The sequence below is a fragment of the Monodon monoceros genome, unplaced genomic scaffold (assembly GCF_005190385.1).
Source record: "Monodon monoceros isolate NGI ecotype Baffin Bay Population unplaced genomic scaffold, NGI_Narwhal_1 Super_Scaffold_18, whole genome shotgun sequence".
Taxonomy (NCBI): Eukaryota; Metazoa; Chordata; class Mammalia; order Artiodactyla; family Monodontidae; genus Monodon; species Monodon monoceros.
Window position 1 is genome coordinate 73130882 of NW_021703774.1, and position 15978 is coordinate 73146859.

At 38.0% G+C, this 15978-nt stretch overlaps 1 protein-coding gene across 6 annotated transcripts in view; it reads left to right on the plus strand.

Annotated features, from left to right (window-relative positions):
• Window positions 1-15978, plus strand: part of ARNT (aryl hydrocarbon receptor nuclear translocator) — a 64362-nt gene that overhangs the window by 22168 nt on the left and 26216 nt on the right. For 2 of the 6 annotated variants that reach the window (XM_029228854.1, XM_029228855.1), the window contains exons 2-5: window positions 2692-2803; window positions 6615-6659; window positions 11548-11592; window positions 14316-14360. In XM_029228854.1, the coding sequence (XP_029084687.1) occupies window positions 2692-2803; window positions 6615-6659; window positions 11548-11592; window positions 14316-14360 (247 nt within the window). Of the gene's footprint in view, window positions 1-2691; window positions 2808-6584; window positions 6660-11547; window positions 11593-14315; window positions 14361-15978 lie in introns of those variants that run through there. The other 4 variants (XM_029228856.1, XM_029228858.1, XM_029228859.1 and 1 more) reach the window with 3 other exon arrangements.

A 15978-nucleotide genomic window follows, 5' to 3' on the forward strand; every position in this document is an offset into this window, starting at 1 on the left:
AAGTCCCTCATTTTAATTTTAGTTCACTGTACTTTTTATTCCCTTTGAGACTTCCTCTTTGACTGATTATTTAGAAATGTGTTATTTAATGTCCAAGTGAATGGAGATTTTCCGGTTATCTTTCTGTTACTGATTTCTAAATAGTTTGATTCCACTGTGGTTGGAGAATCCAATCTATGATTATTTTATTTATTTATTTGTTTTTTAAATTTTTGGCTGCACTGGGTCTTCCTTGCAGCGTGCGGGCTCTTCGTTGTGGGTTTCTCTCTAGTTGCGGGCTCAGGAGCATGCGGGCTCAGTAGTTGTGACACGCAGGCTTCTCTCTAGTTGTGGCTCGCAGTTTTGGTTGCCTCGTGGCATGTGGGATCTTAGTTCCTCAACCAGGGATCGAACCTGCATCCCCTGCCTTGGAAGGTGGATTCTTCACCACTGGACCACCAGGGATTCCCGCAATTCTTTTATACTTGTTGAGGTTTGTTTAAAGGCCCAGGATATGGTCTATCTTGGTATATGTTCTGGGAACACTTGAAAAGAATGTATATCTGTTGTTGTTGGGTGTAGTGTTTTTATAAATGTTAATTGGACCCTGTTGATTGAGGTATCATTGAGAACTTCTATATCTTTGCTGATTTTCTTTTTTTCTTTTAAGTTCTTTTAAAATTTATTTTATTTTGGCTGTGTTGACTCTTAGTTGAGGTATGCCGGATCTTTGTTGGCGGCATACCGGATCCTCCCCTGCGGTGCGAACTCCTCGTTGTGGCGCGCGAGCTTCTCTGTAGTTGTGGCGCGTGGGTTGCAGAGCGTGTGGGCTCTATAGTTGTGGCATGCGGGCTCCAGAGCTCGTGGGCTCTGTAGTTTGCAGCACGCAGGCTCTCTAGTTGTGGCCCGCATGCTTAGAAGTTGCAGCGCGCAGGCTTAGTTGCCCCGCAGCATGTGGGATCTTAGTTCCCTGACCAGGGATCAAACCCGCGTCCTCTGCATTGGAAGGTAGATTCTTAACCCCTGGACCACCAGGGAAGTCCCTGTTTAGCTATAGGTCTGCTGGTGACAAATCCTCCTTAGTTTTCCATCATCAGAGAATGTGTTGATTTCCCACTCATCTCTTAAACTTTTTTTTAATTTTTAAAAATTTTATTTATTTAATTTTGGCTGAAGCAGAAGTAGTATATGACATTTAATAAGAAAATTTTGTAAAATAAATTAATGGAGAATGGAGGACTTTCCTATTAGATAATTCAAATGTACTATAAAGCTGTAGTTATCAAACGTGTTCAGTATTGACATAGGAGCTGGAAAATATATTAATACAGAATAAAAGTATAGAAAGAGATCAATTATTTGTAGACACCTAAAAGTAAAGTAAAGTAAGTAAAGTAGTAAAGTAAAAGTAAAGTAGTAAAGGAGTCATTTCCGATAAGTGAGGAAAGGATGGATTATCCCATAAATGATATTAGAATAATTATCTAACCATGTATAAGAAAATAATCAGAGTCCTGCCTTATGCCAGGTAGGCATAAGTAGTAAATTCCAGATGGATTAAAAATCTAAATGTGAAACACAAAAGTATTGTAAGAAAATATAGAAATAATCTCGAGGGTGGGGAGCTTTCCTAAGTAAGACAGAAATCCCGGAATTATTTAGGAAAACACTGATAAATTTTACAGCATAAAATTGTGAAATGTTATATATTTAAAGGCTAAGGTAGGTGATGAAAAAATATTTGTAATACATAACAGGCATATATTATCTTTTATATATTGATATCCTTTAATATCCTTTATATACTGATCTTACAAATTCATTAGAAAAAGATATTCAGTATAAAAATATTAAAGATATGAAGAGTCAACTCATTGATTTCAGATGACTAATGTAAAAAGATACAAGAATTACAACAAATACTGTACCATTTTTACCTGTCAGGTTTGGTGAAATTAAAAAGTATAATATGCAGTTCTGGTGAGGGAAATAGGTACTCTCATATCCTGTTAGTGGGAGCAAAAATTGTAGCAGGCTTTCTGGAACATAATTAGCCATGACCAAATGTGCCTGTTTTTGATCAGAGAGATAGGTGTATATAATCTGAGGGAAAAAATAAGAAATAAAATGAGCTCAACTTAAAAAAAAAAACATTTATTTATTTATTTGGCTGCACTGGGTCTTCGTTGCAGCACGTGGGATCTAGTTCCTCGACCAGGGATCAAACCCAGGCCCCCTGCATTGGGAGCACAGAGTCTGCTGGACCACCAGGGAAGTCCCTACTCTATATAATTTTTTTTGAGTATTGGAATTTAGGTGATTTTTTAAATTTTGGGTTTTTTTGTATTTTCCAAAAAAAACAAATCAGAGGAGCTAAGTTATGTATATTTGTTGCATTAGTGAAATATGTAAACCAATTTGTGTGTGTGTTTTAGATTAATATTATATCACTATTACCAGCTTTTAAAAGAGAAGGCTATAGAATATAGTGCTACCTCTTCCAAACTGTATGAAGTTGGGGGAATTGAAGTGTAGGGAAATCTTTTCCCAGGGTAAGAATTGAAGAAAAGCAGCCTGGACGTGAGCATTTGGGTTTTCTAGCAAACTCCTGAGATTTTATCCATAGCTTGAGCCTTTCTTCTAGCCAGTTTGATGATGATGATAAGCAAGAACAATCTTTTTAAAATCTGTATTTCTGTTTTTCTCTGACAGAAATGACATCAGATGTACCATCACTGGGTCCAGCCATTGCCTCTGGAAACCCTGGGCCTGGGATTCAAGGTGGAGGAGCCATTGTCCAGAGGGCTATTAAGCGGCGACCAGGGTGAGTTTGAGTGTACTAATGTTACAAACGTCTCTCCTTTAAACCAGCCTGATTTTGTTAGTCGCTGAACCATCTATTCCTAACCCTCTCACTTCTTCTGGCTACTTACTACACTCCTATCAGATAACTTTCTTTAATCCCTGGATTTTTCTTTGTATGGAATTGATGTCTTTATCTTAGTTTCTTACAAGGAGTTTTATTTTGTTTTTTAAGACAAAAATCTCTAAGAGGTAAAGGACTCTGGCTAAGCCCAAAGATTTCACCATTGCTGAGAAAATTTCACTGCTTTCATTAAGCTTTGTATCTGCATTCTCAAACTTTTTTTGGTAGGCCTTTTTTTTTTCTTGGCTGCGTTGGGTCTTCGCTGCTGCACGTGGGCTTTCTCTAGTTGCAGCAGGCAGGGGCTACTCTTAGTAGCGGTGCATGGGCTTCTCATTGCGGTGGTCTCTCTTGTTGCGGAGCATGGGCTGTAGGTGCGTAGGCATCAGTAGTTGCAGCACATGGGCTTAATAGTCACGACACAAGGGCTCTAGGGCGCGCGGGCTTCAGTAGTTGTGGTGCTCAGGCTCCATAGTGGTGGATTGCGGGCCCTAGAGCGCAGGCTCAGTAGTTGTGGTGCACGGGCTTAGTTGCTCCATGGCATGTGGGATCTTCCCAGACCAGGGATCGAACCTATGTCCCCTGCATTGTGCCACCAGGGAAGTCCCTGGTAGGCTTTTTACTTTTCTGAATTTAGAGAATGCTGAACTGTAGAATATGTCTCCTTTAAGTTATTGATATGTTGCCTTGCTTGGAACCTAGAGTCCATTCAGTTCCAAAATTATTTATTAGATGCCTCATTAGTGTAAGTCATTGTGCCGATTGCTACTAGGATACAAAGGTAAATAAGGCACAGTCTTCGTCTTTTAGTTGCTTATGTTCTGAAAGGGATAATCATTACATGCATAAATAGAATTCAAGATAAAATATGCCAGGTTTGCTAAGAAAGGAACAAATACACTGCTGTGTGTTTCAGTGTATGGGAATACCACCATTGGTTGTTAGAAATTGGGAAAGGCTTCAGAAAAGAGGTTGCTTTAGAAAGGCCTGGAAGAATGGGTAGTATTTTACCTACTTTTTAAAGTATTAAAGTATTGAATTTCTTTTTCTTTCTTTTGCTTTTAATAATTATGTAGCTAGTGTTATAACTAGTCTTTAAGTTTCCTCTTACCAGTAGTAATGAAAGAGTGATCCCTGGGTTAAGGTGTTAACATGAGTAACATATTAAGACTTGCTATGTCTCCAAGAGCTTTATACATTTTAACTCATTTACTGAGGTATCTGGTGAATAAGTAACTTACCCAAGGTTTTGAAGCTAATAAGTGGGAGATCTATGATATGAACCTTGGGAGGTTAGCTTTTATTGTCTACTCTCTTAAACACAGTGTTATGGTTATATATAATAGCAAACAATTAGAAGCAGTATTATCAAAATTAGGGGATTGATTGAGAAAGTTGTATTGAAAATGTACAGCTATTAGAAGTGACAAATATGTATTGGTACAGAAAAATGTTTACAGTATATTGAGAAAAGAGGTTACAGGGGCTTTCCTGGTGGCACAGTGGTTAAGAATCCGCATGCCAGTGCAGGGGACATGGGTTCAAGCCGTGGTCCGGAAGATCCCACATACCACGGAGCAACTAAGCCCATGTGCCACAACTACTGAGCCTGCGCTGTAGAGCCCACGAGCCACAACAACTGAAGCCCGTGTGCCACAACTACTGAAGCCTGCACGCCTAGAGCCTGTGCTCTGCGACAAGAGCAGCCACCACAATGAGAAGCCCTCGCACCACAATGAAGAGTAGCCCCCGCTCACCGCGACTAGAGAAAGGCACACAGCAACAGAAGACCCAATGCAGCCAATAAATAAATAAATAAATAAATAAAATATATTTTAAAAAAAGAATAAAATGAAATAAAAAAGGTTACAGTGTATGTAATATACCAACTCTATCAGAAAAAAATATATAAATAACGTGTGCATAGCAAAAAAACTGAAAGGATACTCATCAGATGTATGGGTGATGGGATTATGGGTGATTTATTTTTTCTTTTGTTTTTAGTTATTTCTAGATTTTCTGAAGTAAGTGTGTTTTATTGATAATCAGGAAAATATATTAAAAGAAATATACATTTTTTAAAAGAAAGATTGGAAAATATAGAAAGAAGAGTAAAGAGCAATAATCCTACTATCCAAAGTCATCTCCCATCAGTTTTTTTAGTGTAATTACTTCATTCTTTATTCTATATGTAGATTTCTTTAAATAGTTATAATCATATAATTATGTAGGTTTATATAGCCTGGTCTTTTCACCTAATTGTATACAATAACTTTTTTTCCATATTGTCACATATGCTATAGAAACATAATTTAAAATACTTACATAGAGGGGATGTACTTAATTGCTATTTTGGGACATTTAAACTGTTTTGAAGATTTGCTGTTATATATAATGCTTAATGAATATCTTTGTATATAAATTTTTTTCTCTGAGTTATTTCTTTAGGATAGATTCTTAGAAGTGGAGTTATTGGGTAAATAGGTAGACTTTGACAGGTGATCTGGGGCTACAGAGAGGAAGAAGAATGGACACTTTCAGGGTTGATGCTATGTACTTCATATATAACCCATTTAGAGGCCCATAATATCAGGTTATCACAGTAGTAGAGATGCCAAGATCATTGGGTTAAGGTGGTAACATGAGTAATGTTTTAGTTTAATGGAGTATAGAGATTAATAGGAGATTGGCCTATCTTGTTACCTATAATCTTGCCTAATCCCTTGAAATGAAAGTCACCTCTGCTTTTACTAAACATTTAAGGTTTATTGATTGTGCTCTCCATATGAAGCTTTCTCATTCTCACTTGTATATTTTATTTGTTTAGGCAAAGAATCCCTTGAGGGCAAGTCTTTTGTTTTCACCTCATCTAGCACAGTATCCGGAATGTAGCATATATTACTTGTTCATTAGGCGAATGAAGGAGAGAAACATCATTTAACAACCTTCGGGGAATTCCCTGTTGGTTCAGTGGTTAGAACTCTGCGCTTTCACTGCTGAGGACACGGGTTCAAGCCTGGGTTCAGTCCCTTGGGAACTAAGATCCCACAAGCTGTGCAGCGCAGCCAAAAAACAACCAACCAGCCAACCTCCAGAGGTCTTAAAATCACTCCCTATGGAACATCACCGTTTTGAGAGATGTTTCAGAGAGCTTAACATAGCCTAAGGCAGACTGTAGAAATGAAAAACGGTCCTGAATTATTCATATTAATTTTTTCTTGTCTTTTTGAGTTGATCCTGCTCCTTTTGTAGAGGTTGTACTGTGATATAAATCTTTGGCAAAGGTGGATTGCTACCCTAGGAAAATGAAAGGTAGCAATAGGTATTCCTTTTTTTTTTTTTTCTTTTTGCGGTACGCGGGCCTCTCACTGTCGTGGCCTCTCTCGTTGCGGAGCATAGGCTCACAGGCCTAGCCGCTCCGCGGCATGTGGGGTCTTCCCGGACCGGGGCACAAACCCGTGTCCCCTGCATCGGCAGGCGGACTCTCAACCACTGTGCCACCAGGGAAGCCCCGGTATTCCCTTTTGATTGGCTAATTTCTTTGCCCAGTTTGGTACAACAGGAAGAGGTAATATACCTTTACTTATTCCACTTCCTCTTTTCCTTCTTCCATCTGAGTGGGTGTTCAGATAGCTTGTAGATTTAGAATTTTAATTTTTTTAATGTTCTGCATTTTCAATAGGCTTATAATATTTTTTTTGGCTTTCCCCAGATTGGATTTTGATGATGATGGAGAAGGGAACAGTAAATTTTTGAGGTAAGATCTTAAAAAACTTTCTCTAGATTTCTGATACTAAAAATTATTTTATTATCTTTCTGACTCATAATATTTTTGTCTTTAGGCCTAAGGAGAGTGCTTCACCCTAAAACTAAAGTTACCTATTACATTATACCCCATAAAATTTTCAAGCATTCTGGTAATAGCTCCAGAGGAAAGAGCTCAATGAGGGGAGAGTAGAGAATTTACAAGACCCTCTGTGTCAGTTATCTATTGTTGTGTGGCTTAAAAAGAACAATGATTTATTATTTCTCACAATTCTGTGGATTGGTTAGATGGTTATTCTGCTGATCTTGACTCACTCATAAGACTGCATTCAGCTGCCTTGTCAGCTGGGAACTGGACTCAGCTGATAAGGCTGGGTATCTCTTTCTTTGTGGTCTTTTATCCTTAAGGAGGGCAGACTGAGTGTCTTTACATGGTGATGGCTGCAATCCAAAGGGCAGGTCCCAGTCTAAATGCTTATCAAGCTATTGCTTTGGATTGACATTTGCTGTTGTCCCATTGGCTAAAGCAAGTCATATGTCTGAGTCCTGATTCAGTACAGGATGGTGCTATACCAGGTAGTGAATACTGCAAGGTGTAATTAATTTGGGGGTCATTAATGTACTAATCTTTCATGCCCTCTAATACTCACTGACTTCTCCTACAGAGCAGGAATTGGAATTTGTATCTTTGAGTAGTGAATCTTCTGGAGAACTGAAAATGGACTTTTCAGTATATTGATGAAGGAGTTTTTTCAGAAAAGGGAAATTTTTATTTTTGCTTAAGACCAGTCACTTGGCTTTGTTTTTAAGTAAGGAAAGCAATAAGAGTCAAAGAATGGAAGATAACCTTGACTGCAACCTGCCTTTTTTCTTTTCAAATTTGAAAATATTACCTAGGTAGTGTCTACATTGCAGAATAACAAATATTTGAGAAATAAATAAAGGAGCCTTATTTTTTAAACAATTTATTTTATTATGTGAGTGCCCAGGCTTCATTATTTGTTTGTTTTATTAACTAAGTTCTTAAAAGAAATATAAACATTATATTGCAAAATTTTTAAACAGTGCAGAGTTATATGTAATGAAAGTACATCTTCCCTCACTTCAGACCTTCAGAATCCTTCCCCTTAGACAATTATAGTTTCCAGTTTATTAAGTATCCTTCCAGAAATATTCAGTGCATATGTAAGTGTATTTAAATGCACATATATGTGTGCACATACACACACTGTCTCCTCAGTTTTTGTTTTTACACAGAGGATGCCCATATTGTAAATTGCTTGCCATTGTTTAGTTTTGTAATGCTTAGTTTAGTCAGTTACATCTATCTGTGTATTTTTTTTTAATATCGTTGTTGTTTTTGCAATGTTTAAAGTGAAAGCTTGTGTTTCTAGCTACTGCCTAGTCGCGGAACACTACCATATATTCTTGAAAACAACCACCATGGCTTGGCCACCATAAAGAGATAGTTGCAAAATATTGGAGAAAGCAGTTCTCCAGGAGAGCTCTTTAGACTTAATGAGTGTCAACAAATGTGAAGAGGGGTAGAGATTTCAATTTCTGTTCAAGAATAGACTTTTTTCATACAGTTCCATTGGGAATTCCTCCAATTAGGAATCCCTAATTATAATGATAAATACTGTTAGTGGAACTGTGTTGTGCATATGAATGAGATAGAGGTAACCACTAGTCTTATTTATACCTATCAGTTAGCTCTATCCCTGAGTCATTGCTTCCATTTCCACAAAATCTGGTAGTCACAAACTATATGCAAATTTAAAAAGGTTTATTTGTCTTTTCCCCAACCATAAAAAAAGGTTTTCATAATTCATCTTACCAAGTAGGTCATTATGCCCAAGTGAGGCATCACCAATTTTTTTTATTTGACCATCGGTACTTTTTTTTTTTGGCCTCGCGGCTTGTGGGATCTTAGTTCCCCAACCAGGGATCGAACCCATGTCTCCTGCAGTGGAAGCATGGAGTCCTAACCACTGGACCGCCAGGGAATTCCCAGTGTTTTTTTTTTTTTTTAATTGGAATTCTCCACTTTGGTCAATGAGTGAAAGTCTTATTTGCGTTGTATCTGTAAATCAATATTAAATCTCCTTGGTGGATGAAAGCTGTAATTTATTACCTCTTTTCATCATTTTGTTCAAGTGTCATTTTTTTTAAAAATTCATTTTTTAAATTTATTTATTTTTGGCTGCATTGGGTCTTCATTGCTGTGCGTGGGCTTTCTCTAGTTGCGGCGAGCGGGGGCTACTCTTCATTGTGGTGCACATGCTTCTCATTGCAGCGGCTTCTCTTGTTGCAGAGCACAGACAACAGAGAGATATAGGCTATATATAACACTATAGGCGTGCGGGCTTCAGTAGTTGTGGCACACAGGCTCTACTAACTAACTAACTACTGATAGCTGTGGCTCGTGGGCTCTAGAGTGCAGGCTCGGTATTTGTGGTGCACAGGCTTAGTTGCTCTGTGGCATGTGAGATCTTCCGGGACCAGGGTTTGAACCTGTGTCCCCTGCGTTGGCAGGCGGATTCTTAACCACTGTGCAACCAGTGAAGTCCCAAGTGTCATTTTGTTATATTCTCCAGACAACATCTATAAAATAATTTTTTTTTTTTTTAAACAGAAGAAATTTATTTTCTTACAGTTCTAGAGGCTGGAAGTCTGGGGTCAAGGAGCCAGCGTGGTTGGGCTCTGGTGAGAGCTCTCTTCTTGGCTTGCAGATGGTTGCTTTCTTGTTGTGTTCTCACACAACAGAGGAAGAGGAAGAGGAGTAAGAGAGAGAGAGAGAGAGAGACCATAAAATAATTTTTAAGAATATAAAGGCTTTGAAATTCTAGGTACAATATTAGAGTTGCTAGTATCTAGAATGCTTCTCAAATTCAAACAAATGCATGTACAAATCCACCAGGGGTTCTTGATAAGACAGAGATTATAATTCATTAGGTCTGTGGTAGTACGCAAGATTCTGCATTCTAATAGATTCCTAAGTGGTGCTGCTGCTTCTTGTCCACTGACCACACTTTGAGTAGCAAATATCTGCAAGATTCATTCTTGAGATTCAAAATTAATATGAAAGGACTTCCCTGGTAGTGCAGTGGTTAAGAATCCGCCTGCCAGTGCAGGGGACATGGGTTCGAGCCCTGGTCCGGGAAAATCCCACATGCCGCGGAGCAACTAAGCCTGTGCACTGCAGCTACTGAGCCCATGTGCCACAACTACTGAAGCCTGCGTGCTTAGAGTCCGTGCTCCGCGACAAGAGAAGCCACCGCAGTGAGAAGCCCACACACTGCAACGAAAAGTAGCCCCTGCTTGCCGCAGCTAGAGAAAGCCTGTGCACAGCAACGAAGACCCAACGCAGCCAAAAGTAAATTAAAACAAACAAACAAAATTAATATGTAAATTATAGGTCTCTTTTTTCAGCTTAGATCACTGTTTTCATTAAAAGTTTGTAGTGGGCTTCCCTGGTCGCGCAGTGGTTGAGAGTCCGCCTGCCAATGCAGGGGACACGGGTTCATGCCCTGGTCCGGGAAGATCCCACATGCCGCAGAGCAGCTGGACCCGTGAGCCATGGCCGCTGAGCCTGTGCGTCCGGAGCCTGTGCTCCGCAACGGGAGAGGCCACAACAGTGAGAGGCCCGCATACCACAAAAAAAAAAAAAAAAAAAGATAATTTCCATGATACTTGAAGAACTCCTGCAACTCAATAACAAAAAAACAACCTGATTAAAAAATGGGCAAAGGACTTTTAATAGACATTTCTCCAAAGAAGATACACAAATGGCCAAAAAGCAAATGGAAAGATGCTCATGATCACTAATCAGAGAAATGTAAATCAAAACCACAATGAGTAGGCCATTAGGCTGGCCACCATCAAAAAACCCGGAAAATAACAAGTGTTGGTGAGGATATGGGGGAATTGGAACTCTTGTGTACTGTGGGTGGGAATGTAAAATGGTGCGGCCACTTTGGAGGAACATTAAAAACAGAATTATCATATGATCCAGCAGTGCCACTTCTGGTGATATATCCAAAAGAATTGAAACAGGATCTTGGAGAGATATTTGCACACTCATGTTCACTACCCGATTTTTCATAGTAGCTGAGAGGTGGAAGCACCCCAAATATCCATTGACAAATGAGTAGATAAAGAAGTGTGGTATATACAGCTAGTGGAATATTATTCAGCCTTAAAAAAGAAGGAAGTTCTATCACATACTACAATGTGGGTGAACCTTGAGGACATTATACTAAATGAAATGAGCCAGTCACAAAAAGATAAATACTGTACGATTTCACTTATATGAGGATCTAAAGTAGCCGAAATCAGAGAGACAGAAAGTAGAATGGTGGTTGCCAGGAGCTGGGCGTGGGATGGGGGCGGGGAGAGTGGGAGGATGGTGTTCAGTAGCTATAGAATTTCAGTTTTTCAAGGTGAAAAAGTTCTAGAGATATTTTGTACAACAGTGTGAACATATTGTAGTTAGCACTACTGAATTGTACACTTAAAAATGGTTAAGATGGTAAATTTTGTGTTACACGTTTTTTGCCATAATTAATGAAAAACAAAAACAAAACAATCCCTAACCTCAGTGGTGTTGACAGGGTAGTCAGCTGTGCCCTCATGAGATCATCATCTTTTTTTGGAGTGTCTGATAAGTAAGAGTAAAGGACACATTAGAAACCTGACAAATAATAGTCATGGGTTTTTAAGTTCTGTGGGATACTGTTATTATCTCTATTGTTTTGTGATGCCTTTTCATTGGCTTTTTTTTGTTGAATATTTTTTACCCCTTTCTAGTTTTCCTTTCAGAGTGAAATAGATATAACAAGTGTAATGCCTTGGACTAAGCCCCTTTTTTTCTCCTTCAGGTGTGATGACGATCAGATGTCTAATGATAAGGAGCGGTTTGCCAGGTAATGTAGTAGAGCATCTTGGTCCTTGTCGTGGGACCAGGCAATTCAAAAATACTGAGTTTTAATTTTATCACAGTGAGAGTTAATTTCTCTATCCAGTCTGTTTCTTCTTCTGAAAGCTGTTGAAATTTAGTATTATACTTGTTGTTTAGGTTCGGGTAACAGGACTTCAGACTTATGGCTTCAAACTAATGGTATATTTTACCCAGTGTTTTTATGTATGTGTTAGATAGCTATACAGTGTGCTTGCTGGGTGTCCACAGGAACACAAACAATATGAATTTCTTTGTTGCATTTATTATTAAGTGGATCTACAAAATCTGTATAGATAATGGTTTTATTCTTTTAAAAATAACAGCAAAGAAATGACTTATGTGAAGACTGGAGTTTTTATTGAAAAAATATGTTTATCTGTCAAGAGGATGAAAAATAATGTGCTTTATTAAACAGATCCTTCTCAAGTCAAATATTGGTTTATTTTTAGAAAGTTTATTCTATATATTATTAAGTAGTAAGTTATTTGTTTTTTAAATATCGAGTTTGCAGCCACTTCAGAAAAATGAATAATCCCAAATCTAGTGCTTAACTAATAAGCATTTACTATTTATTCATTGCTGATACTGCTGGTCTGGGGCCCATACATTGAGAACAATTGATGTAGAAGGCTAAGAAATATCAGTCAGAGTAGTTTAAAACTACTCTGAAGCAGTGAGATGCCATCACAAGCTTTGAATGAGATGCTAATATATAAAATGCATATGGGATTTTTCTCTAATAGCAGTATATAGGACTGATTAAACAGAAGCACTGTAGTCAGGGAGGTAGATATGAGGCTATTGAAATAATAAGACAGTGATAAAATCGTGAGGGCCTGGGCTAGAATGGTGGCAATGACAGTAGGAGAGGAGTGAATTTAAGAGGTTTTTGAAGAATTTGTTTATCGAAGTAGATACTTGTAAACATTTTAGGATGTGGACCATCTCTAAAATGAGAAGTTAATAATAGGGATTTGGGGAGTAGTTTTTCAAAAGCTGCATTAGAAAGTGAAGCCATCAAATAGTAGTGGTGGTGGTACAGGTTCATAGTCTCTTGACTGAAATTCCTAAAAGCTATGAAAACATGACCTGAACTGTTTTAGACTTCATTTGTCTTGCTTAATGTGAATATTTATACATTCATGTATTTCACTCGGAAATATTAGAGTGGGTAAGGGATTATGGATCTGTAGGGGTAGGAGTAGTAATAGGAATTTTAGATATTTAACTTTCAAACAAAAGAACTCATTTCTTTTTCTTTTTCTTTTTTTTCTTTTTGGCTACACTGTGTGGCTTGTGGTATCTTAGTTCGCTGACCAGGGGTTGAACCTGTGCCCTCAGCAGTGAAAGTGTGGAGTCCTAACCACTGGACTTCCAGGGAATTCCCAGAACTCATTTCTTTAAGATATGATTTGTTAAGCTAGATCACCTCACATATCCTCCTTCGGAATTCAGTTAGAGGGTCTTTAGAAGCTTAAATGAATTTTCCCAACTTTTTGAAAAAATGATTTGTAGTTTGTTAAGGAATTATAACAACCCAATGAACATGAAACTTCACTTAATATCACTGTTTTCTTTCTCTTCTGGTAAGTATGCATAAGTTTTCACATGGTTCTTATCATTACTGTGTTATTTTTTGTCTCTTTTTTTTTCCTGCTGGCCATTTTTTAGAAACTTTCCCATATATTGATAAAGTCATTATACTTGTCATTTTTAATAGCTAGTCTTTCAGCCTGTTATGTCATACTTAGACTTTTTTTGTTACTCTATTTGTTGTTAATCTCTTTATATTTATATATATATATATATTTAAGATGGAATTGATTACTGATAAACTGGCCTACCAACACCTTGTTTCTTCAGCTGTCACCAACCCTTATAGTATTTTAGTTATCCAGAGAAATTTAGTGATAATCTTTGTAGCCCCCTCCAGGGAAGGGGGAGTTGGTACTAGGATCTAGCAATGTTATGGCTTTATTGCAGAGAAATGGGAAAGTGACTGAATAGAAATTTACTACTTTAGGATCAAATCATTGATAGGGAATATATCAGAAACTTAGCTCTTAGTTTTATTTATGTAATTTCTCCAGTGAAGCTGTTTGGTTATTTTGTCTGTGAGTGCATGTGTGCTATATGTGTGTTATAGAAAGATTGTGATCACTTGTTTGACATTCTTATCATGATTTACTGTTTGATTTTTTTTCATTATAGAATAGCATATGTGGATATCATTTTCTTTTCAGATTGGGAGCATTGTGTGAGAATGGTATTCCCTTGTTTGTTTCTTGTTCAAACTGTATATCCTTGGTTTCTACAGAGAATGATTGGCTTACTGTGCTCAGATTATGTTAATTTATAATGAATATTGGCCTTGCTTTTATGTTGACCTTTGTCCTGTAAGTTACTTTTTCTTAATCCTAACAGATGGCTTTGTAGAGTTACAGGCAAGGTTCTTGTCCATATTTCCATTTTCCCCTCTCTTCTCTGCATCTGTTTTGTTCTATTTCTTTTCTTTCCTTCCCTTCCCTTTTTTCTCTGTTCCTTCCCTCTCTCCTTCCCTTCCTCCCTCTATTCCTTTCTTCCTTCCTCTTTCTTCCCTTCTTCCCTTCCTCCCTCCCTCCCTTCTTTCCTTCCTTCCTTCTTTCTTTTTATTTTACTTTTAGCTTAGTTCGTTAATTCTGTTTCTAGGTCGGATGATGAGCAGAGCTCTGCGGATAAGGAGAGACTCGCCAGGTAGGAGAACAGTGTCTTTTGGCATGATGAAGCAGATCATGCTGCTTTTTCTATCCTTTTTCTTATTCTGCTCTTTTCTTCCCCTTTCTCTTCGTGTTTTTCCTTGTCTGTGGCAAGAGAGGACAAGATTTTTAGAAGTTTGTGTGTAACAGGAACTTTGGCTTCCCCCATCAGAAAGTGGGTGGTTGAAGGAACTTAGGAATTTAAGAAATTGCTAGTAGTTTTTATAGATTTCTCTTTTTATCTTTATCTTAGCACTAAGTTTCACAGAATAAAAAGCTTTCAGAAATAGTGCAGCTGTGCCAGTTGGTGCTTTAGCAGGGAAATACTCCTTTATCAGAAAACCAATAAATATATCTGTGTTTGCAATTAGTTCCCAGTCTTTAGGCCTCAGTATTTACTCCACACCTCTCTAGAAGGCTCACCCTTATTTTCCTGTGTAGACTCACAGTCTAGATTACTTTGTCACGCAGTACTGGTGTTGCTTTGGTGATTGAATCTTTTGTGTTTCCCAGAAAAGCTTAGGAGCCTAGATGTGGCTGTTTAAAAGATCAGCCTTATGGATTTCAGTGTCAGAAATCTGTCAGATACTAGGAAAATGGGTACTTTATGTTTGAGTATTGAATTTTATGTTTCTCAGGCAAAGTAACTAAATGTCAATCTATGTTGTGAGACCTTTTCAGTAAAGGAGACTCTATGGAGTTCTCTTTGGAGACTGTTGTCAATAATGTAGAAATACTGTGGAAGAAATGTTGTGCCCAAATTTTCCTGTTTTTTGGTCTCTGTGATTTGGGATACTCAGTAGGAGATAGATCACTAGTACCAGTACCAGTTTTTATTACTTCCCCCCCTTACCTACCATTTCCTCTTTCAGCTGGGCCGCAAGCTCATTTTGCTGCCATTTCAACTTATGTCTCCTATGAACTCTTTCACTTTCATAAAACTGATTGGTGTGGTATGGTGGGAAGAACATTGCCTTCATTGGGAATGAGGGCAGCCCTTAGAAGAGTCAGTTAACTGCTTGACCTTAGTTTGCTCTTATCATAAAAAAGAGATTTATGTTAGATTTGTTGTGTTCTTTTTGTTTTGGCAGAGAACTTTTGTTCCAGTAGAATCCTTAAGTGGTAATAGAAGTCAATAAAAAAGACAAAAGCAAAGCTGCTCAAGTAAAAACAGAAATGTAGCATGTTGTTTGGGTCTCTCCTTGAAGCAGTCCCACAGAAGACACTGAGGAACTATTAGGCTTTTCAGAAATCCAGTTTGAAAACTACTGGATTATTATTTTTAACAATGATACTCTGTTTGATTTTGAGGAAGTCAGTATTGGAGATATGTTCCACTTACCCTGGTGAGATCCAGATTGTATGTTTTCAGGCCTTTAAACATCTTCCTGTCCACTTCACTCCTATTCTCCAGTTCACTTTGTCCCAAATTGGGCACCCATAAGGGACCTCTAGTAGATGATATGTTACAAATCTCATGAGCTCAGTGTACTGGCACCAAACCCAGATAGAGAAGGTAGGGCTTTGTGCATTAGTGGGACAAGTAAAACTTCCAATTCTGCCGTCTAGTGTTGAGAATAAGAGAGATGCTTAGAACAAACAGCATTTTATAGACC